Source organism: Diospyros lotus, chromosome 1, assembly GCF_014633365.1.
Source record: "Diospyros lotus cultivar Yz01 chromosome 1, ASM1463336v1, whole genome shotgun sequence".
NCBI lineage: Eukaryota > Viridiplantae > Streptophyta > Magnoliopsida > Ericales > Ebenaceae > Diospyros > Diospyros lotus.
In genome coordinates this window covers 41,167,584-41,189,607 of record NC_068338.1, presented here as the reverse complement: position 1 = coordinate 41,189,607, position 22,024 = coordinate 41,167,584, and the positions used below count along the sequence as shown (strand labels likewise).

The 22,024-nt window shown below is 38.4% G+C and overlaps 4 protein-coding genes across 4 annotated transcripts in view; 3 read left to right on the top strand and 1 right to left on the bottom strand.

Moving 5' to 3' along the window:
- The first annotated feature begins 1,303 nt into the window (after window positions 1-1,303).
- Window positions 1,304-3,226, top strand: LOC127795127 (ethylene-responsive transcription factor ERF109). The gene is made up of 2 exons (XM_052326594.1): window positions 1,304-2,151; window positions 2,985-3,226. Exons 1-2 carry the CDS (start codon window positions 1,390-1,392, stop codon window positions 2,991-2,993), a joined length of 771 nt encoding a protein of 256 aa, XP_052182554.1. The 5' UTR covers window positions 1,304-1,389; the 3' UTR covers window positions 2,994-3,226.
- A 288-nt stretch (window positions 3,227-3,514) lies between these two features.
- Window positions 3,515-5,882, bottom strand: LOC127795136 (uncharacterized). The gene is made up of 6 exons (XM_052326608.1): window positions 5,696-5,882; window positions 4,589-4,655; window positions 4,334-4,456; window positions 4,165-4,248; window positions 4,003-4,089; window positions 3,515-3,901 (listed from the first exon to the last, which is right to left on the bottom strand). The coding sequence occupies exons 1-6, from the start codon at window positions 5,761-5,763 to the stop codon at window positions 3,815-3,817; spliced, it is 516 nt and encodes a 171-aa protein (XP_052182568.1). The 5' UTR covers window positions 5,764-5,882; the 3' UTR covers window positions 3,515-3,814.
- A 777-nt stretch (window positions 5,883-6,659) lies between these two features.
- On the top strand, window positions 6,660-12,717 carry LOC127806068 (probable LRR receptor-like serine/threonine-protein kinase PAM74). The gene is made up of 10 exons (XM_052343064.1): window positions 6,660-6,814; window positions 6,947-7,487; window positions 7,589-8,052; window positions 8,617-8,755; window positions 9,130-9,201; window positions 9,438-9,506; window positions 9,663-9,734; window positions 9,870-9,941; window positions 10,050-10,200; window positions 12,589-12,717. Exons 1-9 carry the CDS (start codon window positions 6,739-6,741, stop codon window positions 10,111-10,113), a joined length of 1,569 nt encoding a protein of 522 aa, XP_052199024.1. The 5' UTR covers window positions 6,660-6,738; the 3' UTR covers window positions 10,114-10,200; window positions 12,589-12,717.
- LOC127806093 (protein disulfide-isomerase SCO2) overlaps window positions 11,194-22,024 on the top strand; it is a 14,638-nt gene continuing 3,807 nt past the window's right edge. The window contains exons 1-2 of the mRNA XM_052343109.1: window positions 11,194-11,814; window positions 12,589-12,715. Of these exons, the coding sequence (XP_052199069.1) occupies window positions 11,401-11,814; window positions 12,589-12,715 (541 nt within the window). The 5' untranslated portion in view covers window positions 11,194-11,400. The remainder of the gene's footprint in view (window positions 11,815-12,588; window positions 12,716-22,024) is intronic.

Here is a 22,024-nt window from a genome sequence, read left to right as displayed (position 1 = left end):
TTAATATTAATATTTCCCCAAGTTAGCCTTCAAATCATTCCTCCTTTGTTTTTCTTATTTTTTCACCTATAATATATGCAAGTAATCGTGCCTTCCCCCTTCTGTTAAGTATATTTTTCCTTTTTCGTTTTTTATTTACTGGGAATAACACGCTTGTATCCATTATATATACAAAATTTCCCATAAAAATTGAATCTGTATTTAAAAAACAAAAAAAAAGACAATGTATCCAATTGCGGGCAATATGGGACGTACGGACCAGCATGCTAACTATGGCCAAGAGTGACCGGGCGGGCTTGCTAATTGCCATACAAAGAACAAACTAAAAGACAAAAAGAGCCCCCCCCCCCCCCCCCCCCCCCCCCGCGGCTCCCCCGGGGTGGGTTGTGGATTATGAAGGCTATAATATGGGCAAATGAGCCCCCCCCCCGGCTCCCCCGGGGTGGGTTGTGGATTATGAAGGCTATAATATGGGCAAATAATAAAGAGAAAAAAAAAAAAGGAAGGATGGTGATGTGAAAAAGAAATTAAAAATAAAAAATATATTAAGGAGGCAAAACGTCAACTATTTAATGCGAATTGGGATTTAATTATTTAATATTAAATAAAATAATGTGTTTAAAAAAGTGATAGTAAAATAACAAATGGGAAGAAAGTGGTGAAAGAAAGTATTATAATAGAAGATGTGGTAATATAATACATAAAAAAATTAAAACTATTTTCTTAAAACTTGATTATCCTTATGAATTAGTCCGATATATATATATATATAAATAGTACATCCGATCACTATTTAATTCATTATTGTTGTAAGTTTTAAATGAAAGAAAAAAAACTAATTTAATCAAAATCAAATATAATTAAAAAATAAAAATAATATTTATAATAAAAGAATGTAATATAATTCAATTGAGTTGAATGCCCAAATAAAATATACAAGTTATATCTATAAATAACAATTTTTTTTAGAAAAAATAAAGGGCAGCTTAGAACAACAACAACTAAGTACCACCCAAGTACAAGTCACTTCAACCGTACGGGCTCCGAATCAAGGGAATTTTTGGGACGACAAGGCCACGTCAGCCCTTGTCTAACCAAAAGAACATTGGAGTAACACCGCGTAACTCCAAAAGAAGCAAAAGGCCAATCCACCCCGTGTGCGAGAAGCGTACAGCTGGCATCAACGTAGGAGGCCAACCGACCCCGTTGTGTCAGAATCGTACAGCTGGCATCCACGTAGGCTCCCATATATATATATATATATTATACCCCCCTCTCCCCTTCCTAGCTAGCTACCTCCCCCGCCCCCACAGTACCCCCAAAAAAATCTAATCCCAAAACGTGCGAACGGTCCGAAGAAGACCAAAGAGGTTTTGAACCGTCAAAAAAATGCACTCCCCCATGCAGCATAAGCCAACCAAAAGAGTCCGACACCGCGGAGCTTCCACGAACCACCCCCCACCGCCTCCGCCAACGCCACCGCAGCCTCCCCGTATCACACCTGAGCAAGAGGCCGCCGTCATGGTCGCTGCCCTCAAGAGTGTCATTGCAGGCGTGCATGACTTGAGGCTGCTGCCACCCGGCCAGGACAGCGCCTCCACCAGCGGCGCCGCCGACCAGATGGGCACGTTCTTGCCCATTCCCGGATACCCCGACACGTGTCAGTTCTGCAAGATTAAGGGTTGTTTGGGCTGCAACTTTTTCCAGCCAAGTCAAGAGGAGGAGAAGGGAGTCGACGCCTGTGATCAGAAAAAGAAAAGAACGTACAGAGGGGTGAGGAGGCGGCCATGGGGGAAGTGGGCGGCGGAGATTCGCGACCCCCGGCGTTCGGCGAGGGTGTGGCTGGGGACGTTCGGGACGGCGGAGGAGGCTGCTAGGGCTTACGACAAGGCCGCCGTTGAATTCCGCGGGCCTAGAGCCAAGCTCAATTTTTCGTTCCCTGACGGCACGTCTCCGTCGTCCAGCCAGAGCCTAAGCTCGCCGGAATGGCCGCAACAGCAGGAAAATAAGATGAAGGACGAAGCCGTGACAGAGATAGAGACGGAAACGAGCAAGGAAAGGAAGGAAGCGTTGGAGGTGAATGGAGAGGTAGAGATTGAAGAGTGGATGATGATGATGACTATGGATTTGAACGGTGATTCTAGTAGTAAGGCAGGAAATCCACTCAATCTTTAGCTTTTAGAATTTCATGCACTAGTACTATAAGATGATGCAACGAATACATCTCATTTTTAGATAATATATAAATTTAACATATTTTATTTTTAATTACCAAATTTTTCCCCATTTATAGCTAAGTGGATAGGGTTTAGAAACTAGCTATAATTAAAATGAAAGGGAGGAATTTATTTTAGAAAAATAAAAACAAAAAAGAGGAAATTAATTAATGCAGTTTTGCTCTCAATTGATTTGGAGTACATATTCAATACTCTTGGGTTTTGTTGAGATTGTTTTATGATATCTTTTTGGGTTCAACTTATATTATATCATATATTATAGGTTTAGCTTTATTTAGGTTCTCTTTGTAAATATATAGTTGGTGCATACAACAATCATGTAATTCATTTAAAATACTGAAATATTCATTATATTAAGTTTAACGATTCTTCTAACCAAGAAAATGGTTCTGCTACAAGCAGCAGCAGCAGCTGCTGCTGCTAATCAAGCAAACAATTTGAATACCTCAAATTTGATTGGTAGGAAAATAATTATACCTATATATAAAAAATATTTTGGATTGAGAAAAATAGTTGCATAAACCCTGTTATGAATTTAATCTAATCATATCATTAACGCCTGGATGAAACTCATTAGTTAGTTTAGTAGAGCACTAAAATTTGTTGTGATTTGGGGACTGGAGCAATAATATATTTAATCTAAATTCATAAACCCTGTTATGAATTTAATCTTATCATATCATTAACGCCTGGATGCAACTCATTAGTTAGTTTAGAGCACTAAAATTTGTTGTGATTTGGGGACAGGAGCAATAATTTTCAGGAGCAAGAGATGGAAGATGACTTCTTTGACCAATTCAATCCTTAAATCACATCACAATAGACTCTGTCCAGTCAACTGGTGAGAATCCGATGGTCAAGAAGGAACGTTAGACAGGTTTTATTTTATAAAATACAAATGGTTATTTAATTAAGGTGGTACGGCATGCTCTTTGAATTTTTGTCGCTTTTGAAAATCACACGCTTAAAATCCGCCAAACCACCTTTTACATGCCCCCCCACCCCCTCTCGCACGGGAATACGGAATACTATTAAGTACATGTGATTGGACGGCTGGAGTTTAGTTTAGTTTAGTTTTCAGTATTAATCAATTAAATTAATAATTTATACAAATTAAAAAATAAAATAAACAAAATGCATTACTCTCCCAAATGATTTTACATTTCATTCATCACTAAATCCCCTCCCAAACGAAGCCCAAGGGATATTCTTCTTATTTTCCTGCACACAACTGGGTTCAGAGAACCAGCCAGTTCACAAGTCACAACACAGGCAACTCCAAAAGGACAATTTAATTAACAATCCCCATGACCTTATTTAAGTGAAACTAACAGCAGCAAAACAGAGACATACAGGCTTAACAACACGAGTAAGAACAAAGTAAAATCTTGGATCTACACGACTCTTTTGTTTAACAAAACAAGTCTAACAAGAAACTCAACATCTCTTAATTTCTCTTACAACCCAAAGTTTCATCAGCCCTTCTACGTTTAGAACCCAGAAAATCATGGAACAATGCACTGGCGTGCCTGAATTCAAAATTATCCACAACTTAACTGAAGCAACTATTTTCTATTTCACAATGCATCCCGGGCAGCAATCCTGCATGTAATAGCATCTTCCAGGGTGGACAAACCCAATTCCGGGCCAGGTATTTTGTAATGCTGAAATTGTGAAACCATTGGAGATGTTGTAAGTAACTGACAATCAAGCACAAATGTGAAGACAAAATATTATTGAAGTTTCCAGTCCAGATTTCTCGAACCTTTTGTATCTGGGTTTGGTTTGCTCTCCCTAGCAACTCCTCCATATCAATCTCCTTACCCTTGATTAGTTTCTTGATGGCTTCCATCTAATAAATAGCAAAATTTTACTAAAATAGGGGAAGGGACGAAGAAACATTGTTATTAATACCCTATGGTCTCACCTCATCAACAGAAGCACCAAAACGAGCCACGAGGATGTAAGTAGAGCTTTCAGAGATGCCACACCTTTTCAAGGATTCTGTGATCTGTTAAATGTAGAAGTGTAAGTGAAATCTATTTGAGGAATAGAAAAACAAACTGCAAATAAGGGTTAATCAACGTGGAAGTTACATGCTTGGAGCCTGAATAATTGTAGACAAGCTCAGAATGAATGGTGCGTGTTTTCAAGGATTCTCGTTGCTTGGCCAGAAGCGTCTTATGTGCAGCTGCTAGAATAGGGAAGACATCTGGGATCTGCCATGTTTGTTAATAGGAATGTTACAGAGAGGCTGTCAAGAAAATGCTCAGCGGAGCACATGAGAGCAGATTAAAAACAAAAAACGGAATGCACAAGGCAGGAAAGTGAATGTATGTTGGGCACCCTACCAATGATGCATTAAGAAATGCCACTTCTGGTTCCAGGGTTCCAGCTTGCATCAAGTCCAGTAGTTCTCTGCAAGAAAATGAGTTTTATAAGATAATTAAAGCAAAAAAAGTATAAGGGGCTGTAGCTCATATGGTAGAGTGCTCACAGGGTTCGATTCCCTGCACCTCTATTTGCCATTCTTTTTTGAAGTTTAATTAGCAGAGAAAGAAAGGCACACAAAAAATCCTTTTCCTTACTTTCTTTTTTAATCCCTGTAAACAACGCCGTAAATCTGGATAGATATTAATGGCCCAGGGGTAACATTAAATATAAGCACAGATGACAGAACATCATCAGACAAACCACATCCATTCTTTCCTTTTCTTTTCAGGCATTCATATTAGAAAATACGTTCTGTCAAGAGTTGATTAATAGATCAGGGTTCTGCCAAATAACGAATACAATCAAGGCTTAGAGGACTATGCTGTAGCTATTTCATGTAGCACTATGGTATCTGGAATGATCCAACAAGGATGAACTAGATAGGGAAAAAAAAAACGAAAAATTCTTCTTTTTCACTACAGTTCTACCGGAACCTTGTCCATTACCAAATGGTTATGAGACTCCGAACTTGTCAAACCAGGATGAACTGTCAGATCAAAATGGTTATGCGACCCTGTCTATTACCAAATAGTTGTAAGTTCATGCATATCTACATGTCTTTGCATTTCTATTTTCTCTTTCCTCCATGTTTGGAGTCAAGAAAACTAAGCATAATCCACCTTTCAATTCTTCAGCTTTTCGAGAGAAGAGCAAGTAGAGCGTCAGTCTTCACTGTTGCTGCTGCTTAGAACACCATACGTAAGCATAAGATAGAACGAACAGCTCATCGAATTCACCTCCCATCTTACTAGTAATCACAAAATAATTCGGTATTTTGGTTTCTAAAAACTCGTAAATTACTCTTCTCGACACACGAATCCATCAATCAACGTAAACCACATAAATTAAACGTCGAAATGCAAACAGGCTCGCAAACAGCATAAGCTGTTTCTCGTGTCACAATTATACAGAGTAGGGAAAATCAGCAAAAACAGAGCGATGCTTCAGCAAGAGATAAAGAGTACCTGGAGTTTGTGACATCCGTGAAGAGGGTGAGAGAGAGAGTGCCTCCGTCGACCTCGAAAACCTTCATTGCTCTTCCTTCAAGGATAAAGGTAAGCAAAAGCTAGGGTTTTCGTTCGTTAACAAAGGCGAGCTTGAAGTCGAATGGCTGGCAATTGGGCGGGTTAGAACCGGTTTGAGTTAAAATGGACCAACTCAGGCCGCCTGTTTCTATTTGAGGTTGGATACCAGCGAGTTTGGATTTTAGAAAAACCCATAAAAATCCAAAGAAGCCCAAATTGGACTTAGGCTAAGGAGTAATGACTAATTATTATCGATCATATCTTATATTTTTATTAAAGGATATATTAAGTAAAAAAAATAATGATACATAATTTTTTTAATAAAAAAATATCAAATAATTAATAATATCGTCATTAATAATAATTTTTAATATTATTTTAAAATAAATTATATTAAAATTCAAAATATTTATAATAAGAGACGTTAAAAAATTTGGACAAAAATTTTTTATTTATCAATTATGAATGATTATTTAAATTATCTTTAGAGACATTTGTTTAGTATTATTAGGTTAGTTTATGTATGATTAAGGGTAGTTCATAATTTAGTTCAAATCGAATAAAAAAATCAATTTATTTTAAAACAATATTAATTAAAAGAATATTTAAGTATGATATTACGCTTATAAATGTTAAGTTTATTTGAAATGTGAATTTTTGTTAAACACATTCTGAGATATAATATCTCTGAAAAAATACAAGATGAAAAAGCACTGAATGCTACTTAATTTATTTTTTTTTAAGAATTTTCATGTTCAAATTAAAAATGATCGCATTACATTTTCTTTTTCTTTTTTTTTTTAAAGAAAATGTGAATGACCCGGTCAACTCTGAAAAGCAATGTTCTCTATCTTCATGCACAGCCCTATACCCATGTCCAAAAGCTTCCTTCCCCATTCCCATCCATCTCTCTCCCCTCTGTATCTGTTCCTCTCTCTGACCTTGCAACCCCAAGTTTTCTGCAACCTCTTCCGACCCTTGCAATGGCCGTTCATGTCTTCCTCCTGTGGCTCGTCAGCATCCCCCTCCTTGTCCATGCCGTTCATCCGCCACCTAGAGGTAACAATTTTCCATCTCTTTTTACAAATCAAATACCAAATGATGATGAATTTTGTTAATAGAAAACTCCTATCTATTGGAATTATAAGTAGTAATGTTTCTGTGCTCTATCTTCATGGCAAGCGTGAACAGGCTTCCTGCTGAACTGCGGCTCATCGGAGGAGGTAAAACACGGTGCTTTGAAATTCGTTCCCGACGACAGCTTCGTCTTCGTCGGAAACAAATCAACCATCAAAGAACCAGATGTAGATCCTATATTGTCCACATTGAGATATTTCCCGGACAATTCGTCGAGAAAACACTGTTACGTGTTTCCTGCGATAAAAGAGGGCAAGTTTCTCATCAGAACTACGTATTACTACGGAGGCTTCGACGGCGGGAAGGAGCCGCCGGTGTTCGATCAGATCATCGACGGCACCAAGTGGAGCACCGTCAACACCACCGAGGACTACGCGAACGGGCTCAGCTCGTACTACGAGATCATCGTCACCGCCCACGCCAAGACGCTGAGCTTGTGCCTGGCTCGAAACGGAAACACGATTTCGAGCCCTTTCATCTCCGCCGTTGAGGTTTATGCTCTAGAAAACTCGCTCTATAACGCCACTGATTTTGTCTCCTATGGACTGGCCACTGTCGCTAGAAATAGCTTTGGCTATGGCGGGGATCCCATCAGGTAACATCACTTGACCCGATTAATCTATTTCAATTGTTCTGCCACATTGACAGCGATTCTGGTTCTGCTCTGCATCTGAATTTCAATTGCTGTCAAATTAGTTTCCCGGACGACCAATTCAACCGCCTCTGGCAACCGTTCAAGGACGAGAATCCGGTTGTTTCAACCCGAAGCAACATAACTTCGGCAGAATTTTGGAACATGCCGCCGGAAAAAGCCCTGACGAGTGCTCTCACAAACAGCAGGGGGAAGACGTTGACGATCAAGTGGCCGCCATTCCCGCTGCCGCAAAGCAACTACTACATTGCGCTCTACTTCCAGGACAACCGGAACCCCGGCCCCTACAGCTGGAGAGTTTTCAACGTCGCTGTGAACGGAAAGGAGTTCTATAGAGAGCTCAACGTCTCTGCATCAGGCGTCACTGTTTATTCACCACAGTGGCCGTTATCCGGCCAAACTGAGATTGTGCTGACTCCGGTGAGTGATGCCTCGGTTGGGCCGGTGATCAACGCCGGGGAGATCTTCCAGATTATGCGGGTGCAAGGAAGGACTCTCACCAGAGATGGTAAAAAAATTAGGGTTTATCAACAGCAAGAGGAAAGAAAAGAATAAAATAAAGGGATAACAACAAAAACTTATCTAAATTAAAATTTGTCATAATATTTATTTTTAATTAAATATGTAATTTAATAAAAACTTACCTAATGTGTAAATTCTCATGAAATTCTTCTAGCAACTACAAAATGACTTTTGAGATTTGTATATTATTTTTTAATTTTTTCCACATTTTTTTCTCGGACTCTAAGACCATTTTTTAATTTATATATGATTTTTTTTTTTTCATATGAAATGGTTTAGAAACTATCCCTTTATACTTGAGGCTTTCAAATGATTTTTCTAATTGCAACTTTACTTTACTGTTACTTTTCTCAATATTAAAAAGTATTTTAACTATTTTTGCAAAGATTTAGGCTTTAAATATATCTTTGTTAATATAAGAATAGTAAAAGCAAACAACGTGACAAATTCTGTGTGTTTACATAATTATTCCTAAAATAAAATCATTAACCTCCATAAATGGAAAATATAATCAGTTCTGTAATTGATCAGTTGGTTTGTGTGAGCGCAGTGATGGCTTTGGAACAAATATCAAGAGGCTTTAACTACCCACCTTCAGATTGGCATGGCGATCCCTGTCTGCCCAAGAAGTTGCAATGGACCGGACTTGAATGTTCTTATCGTGGAAAATATGCCCGAGTTATTGCTCTGTAAGTTCATTCAGCTAGTTCATCCAATCTCTTTTAACAAGTTCTTGTGGGCAAATAATATTTTTACAGATAAACAGGTTGAAATTTAAGCAAATCACTCTCGGCATAGCTGAGGTTCTATATAAATACAGAGAGTTTGTAAAATTACATTCATTTCTTAATAGTCTTTTCATCAATGGATGATCACTGTAATATTTAGATGTATGCTGCAATTTAATAAAAATTTAGAGGTGTCAAATGAAATTTACTTCTTATATTATATATAATTCACTTATATATTTTTGGTATGAGTTCATGTATTATCTCTGCTAGCTAAATGTGATTTTTTTTTTTTTTTATCTGATGTGTTTTTTTCTCTGTTTTTCTATGTGAAGAAATCTGACGGGCGTCGGTGTAGGCGGGCAGCTCTCAGGAAGCATAGATGATTTAACGGCAATTCGGAGCATGTAAGGATTAATTAATTCTTCTTCACAATAAGTGTTTAATTATTTTGACAAAGGAACTTTTTACATTATCGATTGTTAAATTGTCATACATTGTTTTTAATCACTTGTGAAATGTTCTTAATTTTAAAATTATAATACGTGACAATCTAAATACCCACCTGTGGGGAAAATATTGGAGTATGCGGATACGTTGAACTTGAACTCATCCACTAATTCGAGTGGTGCTGTGCATACAGTTGGCTCGGGGGCAATAAAATCAAAGGCTTATTCCCAAATATGACCGCCTTGAAGTCTCTTGAATCTCTGTAAGTTCCCATAGAAAAGTATGTTTTCAGTTTTTAATGTGACTGAATTTAAAGAATCAAATTTAATGGGTTTAGAATAAAGGATTAATCTGCTCATTTGTCATTACTATTTCATTTTACCTTCTATGTAAACTCATTGATGATCTGAAACTGCAGGCATCTCGACAATAACCAGCTTCAAGGACAAATCCCCAAGTCTCTTGAGCAACTTCCTCGACTTCGCGAATTGTATGCTTTCAACACGACTTATTAATAATCATACACTTATCGTGTTATTTTTTTTTAGTCCAATAAGATCTGTTTGGTAAGTGGCAATTTGGTGTTGCTGCTGCTTGAGAAGATGGTTTGCTTGGTGGATGACAGGTTTGTTCAAGGAAACAACCTAGAAGGAACGATACCCACGCACTTGGGTATGAGGACGGGCATGAACCTTCAGTAAGAGGAGCTCTATTCTTCCATTGATTTGATTCCACAGCCCGTAATATTATATTAGAACTTCTTCTAGCTAGCCATTGACGGCGTTGCTTTTTGCTGCTGCTGCAGGTATTCCCCTGGAAATGAAAAGTTGATTTATGTTAAAATTATGGATCAGACGCAGGCTGGATGATACTGGAGAAGAGTACTATTGCAGGGAGTTGGGAGAGAGAGAGAGAGAGAGAGAGAGAGATCCAATCTACCTTCTGAATTGGGACAGGTTTTATGTGCATATATACTTCTGTTTTCACACTGCAACTACATGTAGGGAAGCTAATTAGTACGTAGTGAACATACAAGTTAAGTGTTTATGATGGGTTCGTGTTTTTCTTTTTCCTAATTGTTATTTTTGGAAAGACAACACTAAAATATTTTATAGTATATAAAGAAAATATCATATCATATCATATAATATTATTATATGAAATAATGATATATTAAATATTTAATAAAATTGGAGTGACATTTATTAAGTAAGATGAACTAGGCATGATAAAACACCAACACACTTAAAAGGATGAAGAAATAAAATGAAATAAGTTCATAATCAATGGATTGGAATTGTATTAAAAGACTAAAAGAAAATTTGATAAATAAATCTTTAAACATAATATCATAACTTATGAGTTAGGGTGAGAAAAAAGGTCAAACTGTTCAGATTAACCAAATTAAATGGTTAAATCAATAAATCTTCAAAGTAGTAGTCAGTCATTGTTTGATAATTTTTAAAATGGTCTAAAATGGTTTGATTTAGGTTTTTAGTTTTGGTAAGTCTAAATCCCAAATAAAATTATATTGTTTATGATTTGAAATTTTTATTTAGTAATAAAACTTTAGTTAATTGTCAAATAATTAATAAATTCACATTTTTTGTTTTAATTATTTGAAGCAAAGCCTCTTTCTTTATCTTATTCTAAATCATACTAATTAGTGGGTTTGTTTAATTGACAACTCTCAAAATTTTTATTTTAAAATAAAAATATTATTATTGATATGTTTTATTTTTTTATTAATTATTATAATTGAAATTGTTTAATTTTGGTTATAATTTAAAAGACAAGCAAACTGTTAGTAATAATAATTTAATTAAAAAAAACATATTTCAAGTTGTTTAAACTGAATATTACACATTCCTATTAATTAATACATATAATGATAAATGCATATTCATGTGACTGATGGCTTTATAAAAGCAGAATATAAATATCTTTTAAGAGTTGAAAACAAAAATATGAGCAAATTCCATTTGATTTGTTAGGATTCACAAAATCCTAGGTAACGTAACGGGCAGAGACCCTACCTATCTCCATCTTCCTCGCAGCTCTGCTGTCCAAACCTTTTCACTTTCAGTTTCCGTTTCTCAGGCATCGGCCACGCTTCCTGGTGTTTTCATATACATGCTTGTATGTAAGCATATCGAATGTTGCCTTTAAACCCTAGCTCACTCTTTCTTACCTCAAAATCCCCATTCCTCTCATTCCCTTCTCTCTCGCCTCTTTCTTCCGTCGCCACAACCACCGCCACCGTCCGTTGCCAAGCCGCCGACCTCCCCGGCGGTCAGCGGTGGTTCTTCAATTCGCCGGCGGCTGCAGCAGAGTCCTTCGGCATCCCCCGCGTAAACCCTGACTCCGACGATGCAGCTGGAGAGAGGCGAGTTGCGAGTAGCAAAAAGCACACGAAGGTGAATGCGAAAGAGAAGCGTTGGTCGCGTAACGGAGAGAGCTACTTGGCCGACGACGGCGACGCTCTTCCTCTTCCCATGACGTATCCGAACTCGTCGCCGGTTTCGCCCGACGAAATTGATCGTCGACTCAGTTGCGATCCTCAAGTCCAGGTCTGTTTGATTTGGAGTCGGCTGGAACTTGTATTAAAATGGAAGGAACTAGAAATTAAACATCAGATTTTGCATACAATTGGTAATGTACATCTGATTGCAACTTGTGAACTTTGTCGGTCCAAATGAGTTCTGCGAACTGGGTTTGGTTTATTTGAAGCAGCCCGGTTTGAAAGGGAATAGAAAGTTAGTCATTGAGATTAATTTTTGGGTTTTTTTTTTCCCCGGGAATGACGAAAAAACAGCTCCTGGAATTACAATTACCTTGCGAATGGTAATGTGTAAAGAAGTTTATGCAAATTTTGTAAGCATTGAACCTATCCACCAGGTTCCTGAGTTGGCTCCCCCCGAACCTTTTACAACAGGGATCTGCATTTCAAGTGATCCACAGCTAGGTTGTAATGTAACAATCAATTATTATCTGAAGGACGTCCTCAATGCATACGACTCCTCACACCGACAGAAATTTTATTAGAGAATTAGTCAAATAGATAATTTTCTGTGTTATTGAGTGTTATCACCAAAACTTTATAAAGGAATGTTGAGTTTTCAGTTCACATTGATGAATTTGTCACTACTGCATGGTATGGGCATGAAAAACCTTTTAATAAAAGGCTATCTGGAGGTGGATTTGCACCATTATCACCATGGGATGGCTCATCATGTTTAGTTTCCGCAGTTCCATATCCTTCTTGATTCTTCTTGGGGCTTAAACTTGAATAGAGGTCTACAGGAGTTCCTTGCTGCTGATACTGCTTACTTGTGGAGTTGTAGGACTGTAAGGAAGTGGTGTATGAATGGACTGGGAAGTGTCGAAGTTGCCAAGGATCAGGATTTGTCAGTTATTATAATAAAAGAGGGAAGGAGGTTGTCTGCAAATGCATACCTTGCCTTGGAATTGGTACTATTCTGGTTCCTTTCTCTTACTTCTGCATTATCAATGTTTATATTGAATGCTTTTTTTGTTTAAAAGGAAAATGAGCATACTGCCCTTCTGTAGTACTGAAAACTCACATGGATTTGCCAATTGTCCATAGGCTCGTAGTTTGTGGTTTCATCTCACATACAGCATAGTACAAGCAACCTTATGAAAGATGTCTTTCCATGGAATTTTAGCTTTGACTTACCCCTATTAATTTCCTTTGTCTGCGATCTGTTTCTACTAATGCTTTCTTCTGAGGACGCCAGCTGTGATTGTGGCTAGTGATTTGGTTTGTTTCAACTTAACATACCACATACAGATATATATTTAAGGCAATGGAAGATATTCGTTAGAATTCCATTGCATTAATTCATACTCTGTCAGGTTGTCGTGGAAGATATCCACAGAATATGATTTAAATGTGGTAAATGAATTACATCTAATGGAGTTTTATTTTATCTATCAACTATGGTAAAAGCAAGAGCAGATTTTTCTCGTCTGCTGGCAATATGTATTAGCAGTTTACTCTTTGCAATTTTACCCTTGCTCAATGGCCTCCAAAACCAATCAAGTTGGAGCAATTGCCATCCAGGCCTGTCTTCTATGACTCCAACAACCTATGTGGCTCTGACTTTCTTGATCCACATTCCTCTTCTTCAGTTTGGATATGGATTTGAATCTCTTTGTCTGGTTCTATTGCCACCCTCCTACCTTCATCCAAGAGTGACAACCATCTCAAAACGTGGTGTTGATTATCATCTAGTGGATGACATGCCAGAAAATCCTCCTAGGCCATTATTTAAACGGCTACATGAGTTTCAACAATTTTTGCTCTAAAAATGTGTGGAAACTTTGTGTCACTTCATTTGTTAGATCGGTGATATGGTGGAATGTCATGTGCTTACTATATAAAGAAGACGGGAAGTAATAGTAGCCGTAGCACATGGTAGTTAGCGGTTGTATAGAATTTTGGCGGGAACTATTCAAATTGCCCACTTGATTGTCCACTTGGATGGTGAGATCAGTATAAATACACCAATCTCACTCGAAGAAGGCATGAATGAATTGAATCAATTTCCCTCTAAATTCTCCCGCTCTCTCTCTCTGATTAAGTCTCTTCTACACAATTCTCCAAAATTTCTTGCGGAATTCTTGAGATAAACTAGTCAGATCTATTGGACCTGACAATTTGGTATCAGAGCGATCCAGGCCAAGCGAAGCTGCGAGAAAGATTTGGTGATGGTAGACGACGCGAGGCTGTAGAATATGGAGGTGCAACTACACCAATTCGGATCCACGGTGTTGGACTTGTAGGCAAGGGTAGATCAGCTAGAATTGGGATCGAATCATAATCATGGGGTGATCATCTCCATTGATCGCAAAATGGATGGTGCAGTCAATTAGATCCGAGAAGAAGTAGGAGCACGGATTCGTGAGCAGTTATAAGGCTTCATGGTCATGTTTGCGTGACAACAACCGGTAAGCCTCTCCCTAGATTTTCCTCCTAGGGAAAGAGCAGATCCGATCCTTCCCGGCCATTGGATTAGTTAAAGGAGTCCGGGAACCTCTAACGTTGGGGAGGAACTGGGGGAGAATGTGGTTGGTCGAAGGCAGGGGGTGAATGGAGGCACTGGCCACCTGGGGATACCAATGTCAAAATTGGAGATCCCCATGTTTGATGGAAGTACACCTCGGTGGTGGATTAGATGATGTGAGAGGGCCTTTGAGTGGTTTGGAATACTGAAGCATCAGAAGGTAACCATGTATGTGGCCTACCTTAACGATGCTGGGGATGATTGGTAGCAAGGATGGGCCAAGACAAGGGGGGAATGTCCATGGGCAGAATTTGCAGCAGAATTTTGCGAGAGATTTGGGGAGAGAGGAATGACAAATGTGGTGTAGGAGTTTAACAAGATTAAACATAATGGATCGATGGCAGAGTATTAGAAGAGGTTTGAGGAATCGAATGTGTTGATGCTCAACCATAATCCTTACCTTACGCTTATTTCGTCTCCAGTTTTATTAGCGGATTACATGAGGAGTTAAGCCCCATGGTGAAGGTGTTGCAGCCACAAACCCTTAAGCATGCCACTGATAGTGCCCGGTTGCATGAGCTGACGGTGGAAGCACTCATGAAGAAGCAACAAATTGTGAACAAGGGAGGAACACACAATGTGTTAGCTCCCGTTGGGAAGATTCAGGGAAGGGAGAATTGGAAAGGAGTATAAGGGGTGAGGAGCTTACCAATTCCAGGCACAATGTGTTAGATGTGCCTAAAGAAGGAGAATAAGACAATGGGGGCATCTCTCTACATGCCTTGAGAGGGTTGGCCAACAACAAAATCATCAAGGTGGAAGGGAAGGTAGGAGAAAGTAAGTTGATGATCCTCATTGATAGTAGGAGTACCCACAATTTTTTGGACGAAGGTACTGCCAAGCGATTGAAGTGTTCACTAATTAGCACACAACCACTTTTAATAACAGTGGCTAATGGAAGTAAGGTGATGAACAAATCAGCTTGCGCTAATTTCCGTTGGGAGATGTAGGGTGAAGAGTTGAAGACAGATCTGAGGTTATTAAAACTAGGGAGATGTGATGTCGTCTTGGGGGTCAACTGGATGAAGCAAGTGAGCCCCATCTGCTTCGATTTTAACATGATGGAGGTGACTTTTGAGAAAGAATGGAAGGGAATGACATTGGTGGGCAACAAGAAAGCCAGCGTGTGCAAAATGATCACGGGGAAACATTTATGGAAGATGCTCAGGCAGAAGCTAACTCAGGTGGCCCAACTCTTCTCTATACAGGTAGTGGAAGAAGGGGAGGAGGAGGATCAAAGCATAGACAACAAACTCTTGTTGGTGGTCAACAACCCCTCTCAAGCAGAGTGGGAGGTAAATCAACTCGACCTACTTCATATGCTTTTGTTTGAATATGAGGATCTCTTTAGGGAGCCAATAACTCTACTCCTCCTAGAACCCATGACCCCGTGACCATTCCATCAATTTGAAACCCAATTCTGAACCCTTTAATGCACGAGCCTATTGATAACCCCCCAGCCTAGAAAACACAGATAGAGCAAATGGTCAAAGAAATGTTACAACAGTCCTTAATTCAGCCCAGCCACAGTCCTTATGCATCTCCAGTATTGCTGGTAAAGAAAAGGGATGGATCATGGTGTTTTCGTATAGATTACCACTAGCTAAATGCCATGACCATCAAAGACAAATACCAAATTCCACTCATTGAAGACCTCCTAGATGAATTAAGGGATGCAACCATTTTTTCTAAGATTGATCTAAGAGCTGGCTATCGCCAGATTCGAATGAGCCCTAAAGATATACCCAAAACTGCTTTTCGAACCCATCAGGGCTATTATGAGTTATTGGTAATGCCCTTTGCCTTACCAATGCCCCAGCTACTTTCTAATCCTTGATGAACCACATTTTTGAACCCCACCCAAGAAACTTCATCCTGGTATTTTTTGATGATATATTGGTGTATAACCGTACTTTTTACCAGCATTTGACACACCTTAAGGCTACCTTTGAGATCCTTAGAGTCAACTAATTGTATATCAAGAGGTCGAAGTGTGTTTTTGCTCAAAGGCAGGTGGAATACCTCGGGTACATTATCTCAGGCCAAAGGGTCAGCACAGACCTGAAGAAGGTAGTGGCCATGCAGTCTTGGTCGAGGCTTAACACCCTTAAAGCCTTGAGGAGGTTTCTAGGCTTAACGGGGTACTACAAGAGGTTCGTGAAGAACTATAGGATCATTAGTAGGCCTTTAACTCAATTATTGAAGAAGTAAGGTTTCAAGTGGGATGCTCAGGTTGAAGCAGCCTTTGAACAATTCAAGAGGGCTATGAGTGAGGCCCTAGTGTTGGGCCTACCTAACTTTAACAAAACCTTCGTGTTGGAAATAGACGCTTGCGAGACTGGAAATAGGGTAGTGTTAATGCAGGAGGGAAGGCCCCTAGCCATAGTTGTTAAAGGCGTGCCTAGGTGTAAGGCTCCTTAAGGCGCCAGTTTGGCGCCTCGCCTGGGCCAAGGCGAGGTAATTTCAGCAAGGCTCTCGCCTTGCACGGTGAGGAGCCGAGGCGAGAGGCGTGCCTCACGAAACCTAGGTTGTAATTGCTTCCTCTCTTCCTCTCCTCTCTAGCCCCTCCCCTCTTCTCGGTTCCAGCATATATACATTACAACATATTTAATACATAAATACATTTACTTTAAATGTCCACATTTTCTTTAATTTATATTTTACCTTCCATTTACTTTAATACATAAATGTAAATAAGAAAGTAACCCCCATTTGGATTCAATAAAAATATCTAAAAAATCAAAATCCATAACAATAAGAAAATAGAATTTTGGTTTTAGTACAAACTTGGAATTTAGCAATTTTACCACTCCCAAAATACATATATACTATTTCTTGAAAAAATCACTAAAAATCATTTTAACAACAATGAATATTAGTTATCAAAATACCGAGAGATAGTTTTTCAAAATGAAAACATTTTCTTATATGTCTCTTTATAATATGCTAATCTTCTAGACTTAGAAAAATAGCATTTTTCAAAATGAAAATATTTTCTTGATTGTGGACTTGTAGTGTTTATTGATTGTGGAGAGTACTAAAGCTTGTCCAAAATGTCCTCCATCAGTAAAACAAGAGATTGGAGGGTACATGCAAAAGAAGAAGAATAACAGGGATGAGCGAAATATGACACCGTTAGATAATGATTTTCAATTTGGTGAAGGGTATGATGATGATGATTAGGGGTTGCCTCAAAGTAGAAAAAGACCCAATGTATCTGTCCAATGTATTAAACAAACTCGATCACAATCGAGTTTAACTTTGGCTTCGACTTCAAAGCGGCGAGTAACTCAGGTGATTGAAGAGGAGGAGGAAAGTGAGACAGAGACCGAAGATGATGGAGACATGGAAGAGGGAGAAGAATTGGGACAAGAAGATGAAGATGAAGATATTGACCTTGATGTTGATGATCTCCTTGATGATGATTGATTAAAACTTCATTTTTGATTGTGGACTTGTAGTGTTTATATGTTTGTTTAGAACTTTGTATGATGATTGATACTTGTTTGAGTTTGAGACTTTAAGTTTGAACTTTAATGATATTTCTAGTTTAGAATTTGCATGATGAATAAATCAACTTTGATGTTACTAGTTTAGAATTTGAAGATAATGAATCATTAATGATATGCATGTGTTATTATTGATAATTTGATAGTTTTTTATGATTTTACAAGATTTTGAGTTTTTTTTCTAAAATGTGCGCCTTGCTTCACAAAGTCGCGCCTCGCGCCTGAAGCTCCAAGACCCTTTGCGTCTCGCTGTGCCTTGCGCCTTTCAAAACTATGCCCCTAGCATTTCTCAGCCAAACCTTAGCTCCTAGACATGTGGGGCTAAGCATTTACGAGAAGGAGTTTGTAGCTGTGTTGATGGCAATGGACAAGTGGAGGCACTACTTAGAAGGGGCTCAATTCGTGATCAAGACTGACCATCAAAGTTTAAAGTTTTTGCTTCAACAGAAGCTACACACTCAATTACAAAAGAAGGGTATGACAAAGTTGATGGGTCCTGACTATACAATACAAGAAGGGGAAGGATAATGTAGTGATCGATGCCTTGTCCAGATGTTAGGAGGAGGGAGAAGCAGTAGCCATAACTGCCTTGGTACCAGATTGGTATCAAGAGGTGGCCACCAGTTATGATTCCAATGAGTAGATCAAAGGGTTATTAGAGTAGCTGATCTTGAGCCCCACTTGCAAACCGGGATACACACTTAAGAATGGGGTGATCCGATACAAAGGAAGAATAGTGATTGGGGACAAACAGGACATCAAGCAAAAGATACTCCAAACTCTCCATGAGTCCCCATTGGGAGGGCACTTGAGGATTCAAAACACATACCATAAGGTAAAGCAACTCTTTTTCTTGCCTAAATTGAAGGAAGTTGTGGTTAAGTTTGTGATGACATGCGATACTTGCAAGAGATGCAAGCATGAGAATGTAGCCACCCCCGGATTGTTACAACCCTTAACTATTCCAGGCCAAGCATGGGAGAGCTTGTCAATGGATTTTGTGGAAGGGCTACCTAGATCGGAAGGGAAAGATTTCATACTAGTGGTGGTGGATAGGTTCACAAAGTTTGCTCACTTCTTTAGCCTCTCTCACCTGTACACCACACAGGAAGTTGTTAGAGTATTCCTTGATCAGGTTGTTAAGATACATGGGATTCCAAGAACCATCATCTTTGACCGTGATAAGGTATTTGCTAGTCTATTGTGGTATGCTTTACTGAAATCTCTTGGGTCTAAGCTAAGCATGTCATTAGTCTATCACCCCCAAACTAATGGACAAACGGAGAGAGTCAATCAGTGTTTGGAGAACTACTTGAGGTGCTTATGTTTCCATCACCCCACGAGCTGGCACAAGTGGCTATCACTAGCCCCCAGTGGTGGTACAACTCCAACCACCACACTTTTATCAGGATGTCACCATTCGAAGCTCTGTTTGGGTATAAGCCCACCCTACTCCATGCTATTCAAGAGATTTACCAATGTGGTAGCTGTAGAAGATCATCTCCAACAAAGGCAAGAAATTTTGGGACAGCTAAAGAGGGATTTAGCTATGCCCATAATAGAATGAAATAACAGGCTAATAAAGGAAGAAGCGAGAAGGAGTTTGCAGTAGGTGATGAGTTCTATCTGAGACTAATGCCAACCCACATTCGGGCATTGACTTCAAAACCAATGTCCAAGCTGAGCCCCAAGTACTATGGCCCCTTCCCTATTGAGGCTAAATTGGGTAAGGTAGCATATCAGTTGCGGCTACCAAAGAATTCCCGTATTCATCCGATGTTCCATGTATCACTATTAAAGAAAGGCGTTGGAGGACAATAGTTGAGTGCAAGTCTACCTCAGGGTACCAGCAACAATGTGCTTTAGGTAGAACCCGCAACTGTTCTAGATAGAAGGGTCATCTATAGGCATGGAGCCCCCATAACCCATGTGTTGGTAAAGTGGTCTCATTTTCATAATGACCACAACCATATCTCTCTGATTTGCTCACATAGTTCCTGCAGGTAGCTAGTCTACTTTGTATTTCTTGAGGACAAGAAATGTTTTATGGGGCGGATAAATTGTCATGTGCTTACTAAATAAAGAAGACAGGAAGTAATAGTAGTCGTATCACATGGTTGTTAGCGATTGTATAGAATTTTGGCAGAAACTATTCAAATTGTCTACTTGGCTGGTGAGATCTATATAAATACACTAATCTCACTCGAAGAAGGCATATATGAATTGAATCCTGAATTTCCCTCTAAATTCTCCCGCTCTCTCTCTCTTTCTTCTTCTTCTCTCTCTCTCCGATCAAGTCTCTTCTACACAATTCTCCAAAATTCCTTGCGGAATTCTTGAGATAAACTGGTCAGATATGTTGGACTTGACATGGAATAACTTTTTGGATAGCATCACCTAGAGCTTGAGTCTACCCGGGAAGAAAAATTTTCAACAATTTTTTGCTGCGAAACACTTAGAAGACTAAATGGGTATAAGTGTTTCATGATTGAAATGCAAAGCACTGGGCATTTGATGAAGATATGCCTTGAAGAAAGATGCTTGATTGAAAATTCTGGTGAATGGCTTATCCCCAGGGTGATTTAAATGCTTAAGAGAAGGAAAACTATTGAGTGGATGATAACTGCATATGATAATTCATGATGGTGAACATCCACTACAGTGAAAATCAGAGTTTACTGTCTGCATATGGATAAAGTTGGTTTCCTGAAAAATGAAGCGACTGTTTCATGCAATTATCATGTTTAAACCATAAGGAAGCATTTTGTGAAGAATTTGTATATGGGGGAACATTGTGTTGGCTGTCAACTAGGTATAAGGAACACCTTGTGACTTCCACAAAATGGGGATGATCAGTTACGAATTATGTGGCTGGTTATGGGCATTCTATTTAGAACAAGGAATTTGCTACTCATATTGAATTTATAAGTATAATATGGAAATGATGTTTTAAAAAATATAAGACTGCATTCTCTTTGCTGTTTTCAAGTTATTTTTAGTTTTCGATTTTCTAAAATAATGAAAACACATTCTCTTTGTTGTTTTTAAAAATATTTTTTTGAAAACAAAAAAAAAAAAATTATAAAGAAAACTCAAAACAACGAAAAATTATTTTGAGTGTTTTCGTCCAAAACAAACTCTAAACTCAAAACACACTCTAAACTCAAAACACATTTATTTATTTATTCATATTTTATTATTGTAATGGGAAAAAATATTACAAAATTCATTAATTTTAAAATGTATATATTTTTTAATAATATATTAACATTAAATATTTCTAATTTACTGAATAATCAAATTTATTGAATAAAATATCATTAAAAAATTATTTTCAAAATTTCAAAGAGAATGTGTTTTTTAGTTTTCTGTTTTGAGAAATAGTTTTTCAAAATGACAAAGAGAACGCGTTTTCAATTTTTTAAAAACAGACTATCAAAACAAAAAGCTGAAAATGAATTCAAAAATCAAAACTGAAAATTGAAAAGTAAAGATAACGTAGCCTAAGCTTTTAAGATGATAGGATCCCAATCCCAATTTCGTTTCTTCATAATTATTTGGTTTCTATAGCATTCTTAAACCAAATAACCTACCAAAGTGTCCTTTAATCTTGAAATGCCACTGCCATGTCTAAAGATGGAACAATCTTCTGGATGTTGGGTAAACATCACATTTTGCATGAGTAGGGCATGGGGTGATGTTGAACAAGTTAGGGCAGGTTTGGGATTGGGTATGTTAAGCGAATCAGGTTTACCTTGGGGTTGGGAAAAGGATCCGTTAACCCTATCTTAACCATATTGCACCTTTAAATGCTAGCTCTTATTTCTGAAAACTGCTGTTGATGTTTGCCCCTGGTATGAACCTTATTCTCTCTCTATAGAGTGAGCACCCCTTCCTCCCCGTCTACCATCCACATTGGACTTTCATTCTAACCAAAGACCCTTGACAGTCTTTGGGCTACCAGATAACCTGTGCTCAAGGAGAATAAATATGTTTTGAAACCTTGATTTGATATTGTCCTAGGCTGCTTCTGAACTGTTTAGGAATATGTTGGCAACAAGAATAAAAGCTGTGGAGTTAAGAGGTATTATCAGTCATTTTATCCTCTCTTTTATCTTTATTGCTTGGATTGTCATTACTGGAAAAATGTTTATAATATGTGAGGATGATGTTTGACTTTATGA

Coding starts and splice junctions, on each gene's coding strand:
- LOC127806068 (XM_052343064.1), top strand. CDS start 6,739: ATGGCCGTTCATGTCTTCCTCCTGTGGCTCGTCAGCATCCCCCTCCTT. Junction 6,815..6,946: donor CGTTCATCCGCCACCTAGAG/GTAACAATTTTC, acceptor AAGCGTGAACAG/GCTTCCTGCTGAACTGCGGC. Junction 9,735..9,869: donor CTTCCTCGACTTCGCGAATT/GTATGCTTTCAA, acceptor GGTGGATGACAG/GTTTGTTCAAGGAAACAACC.
- LOC127795127 (XM_052326594.1), top strand. CDS start 1,390: ATGCACTCCCCCATGCAGCATAAGCCAACCAAAAGAGTCCGACACCGC.
- LOC127795136 (XM_052326608.1), bottom strand. CDS start 5,763: ATGAAGGTTTTCGAGGTCGACGGAGGCACTCTCTCTCTCACCCTCTTC. Junction 4,457..4,588: donor CATTTCTTAATGCATCATTG/GTAGGGTGCCCA, acceptor CAAACATGGCAG/ATCCCAGATGTCTTCCCTAT. Junction 4,249..4,333: donor ATTATTCAGGCTCCAAGCAT/GTAACTTCCACG, acceptor TACATTTAACAG/ATCACAGAATCCTTGAAAAG.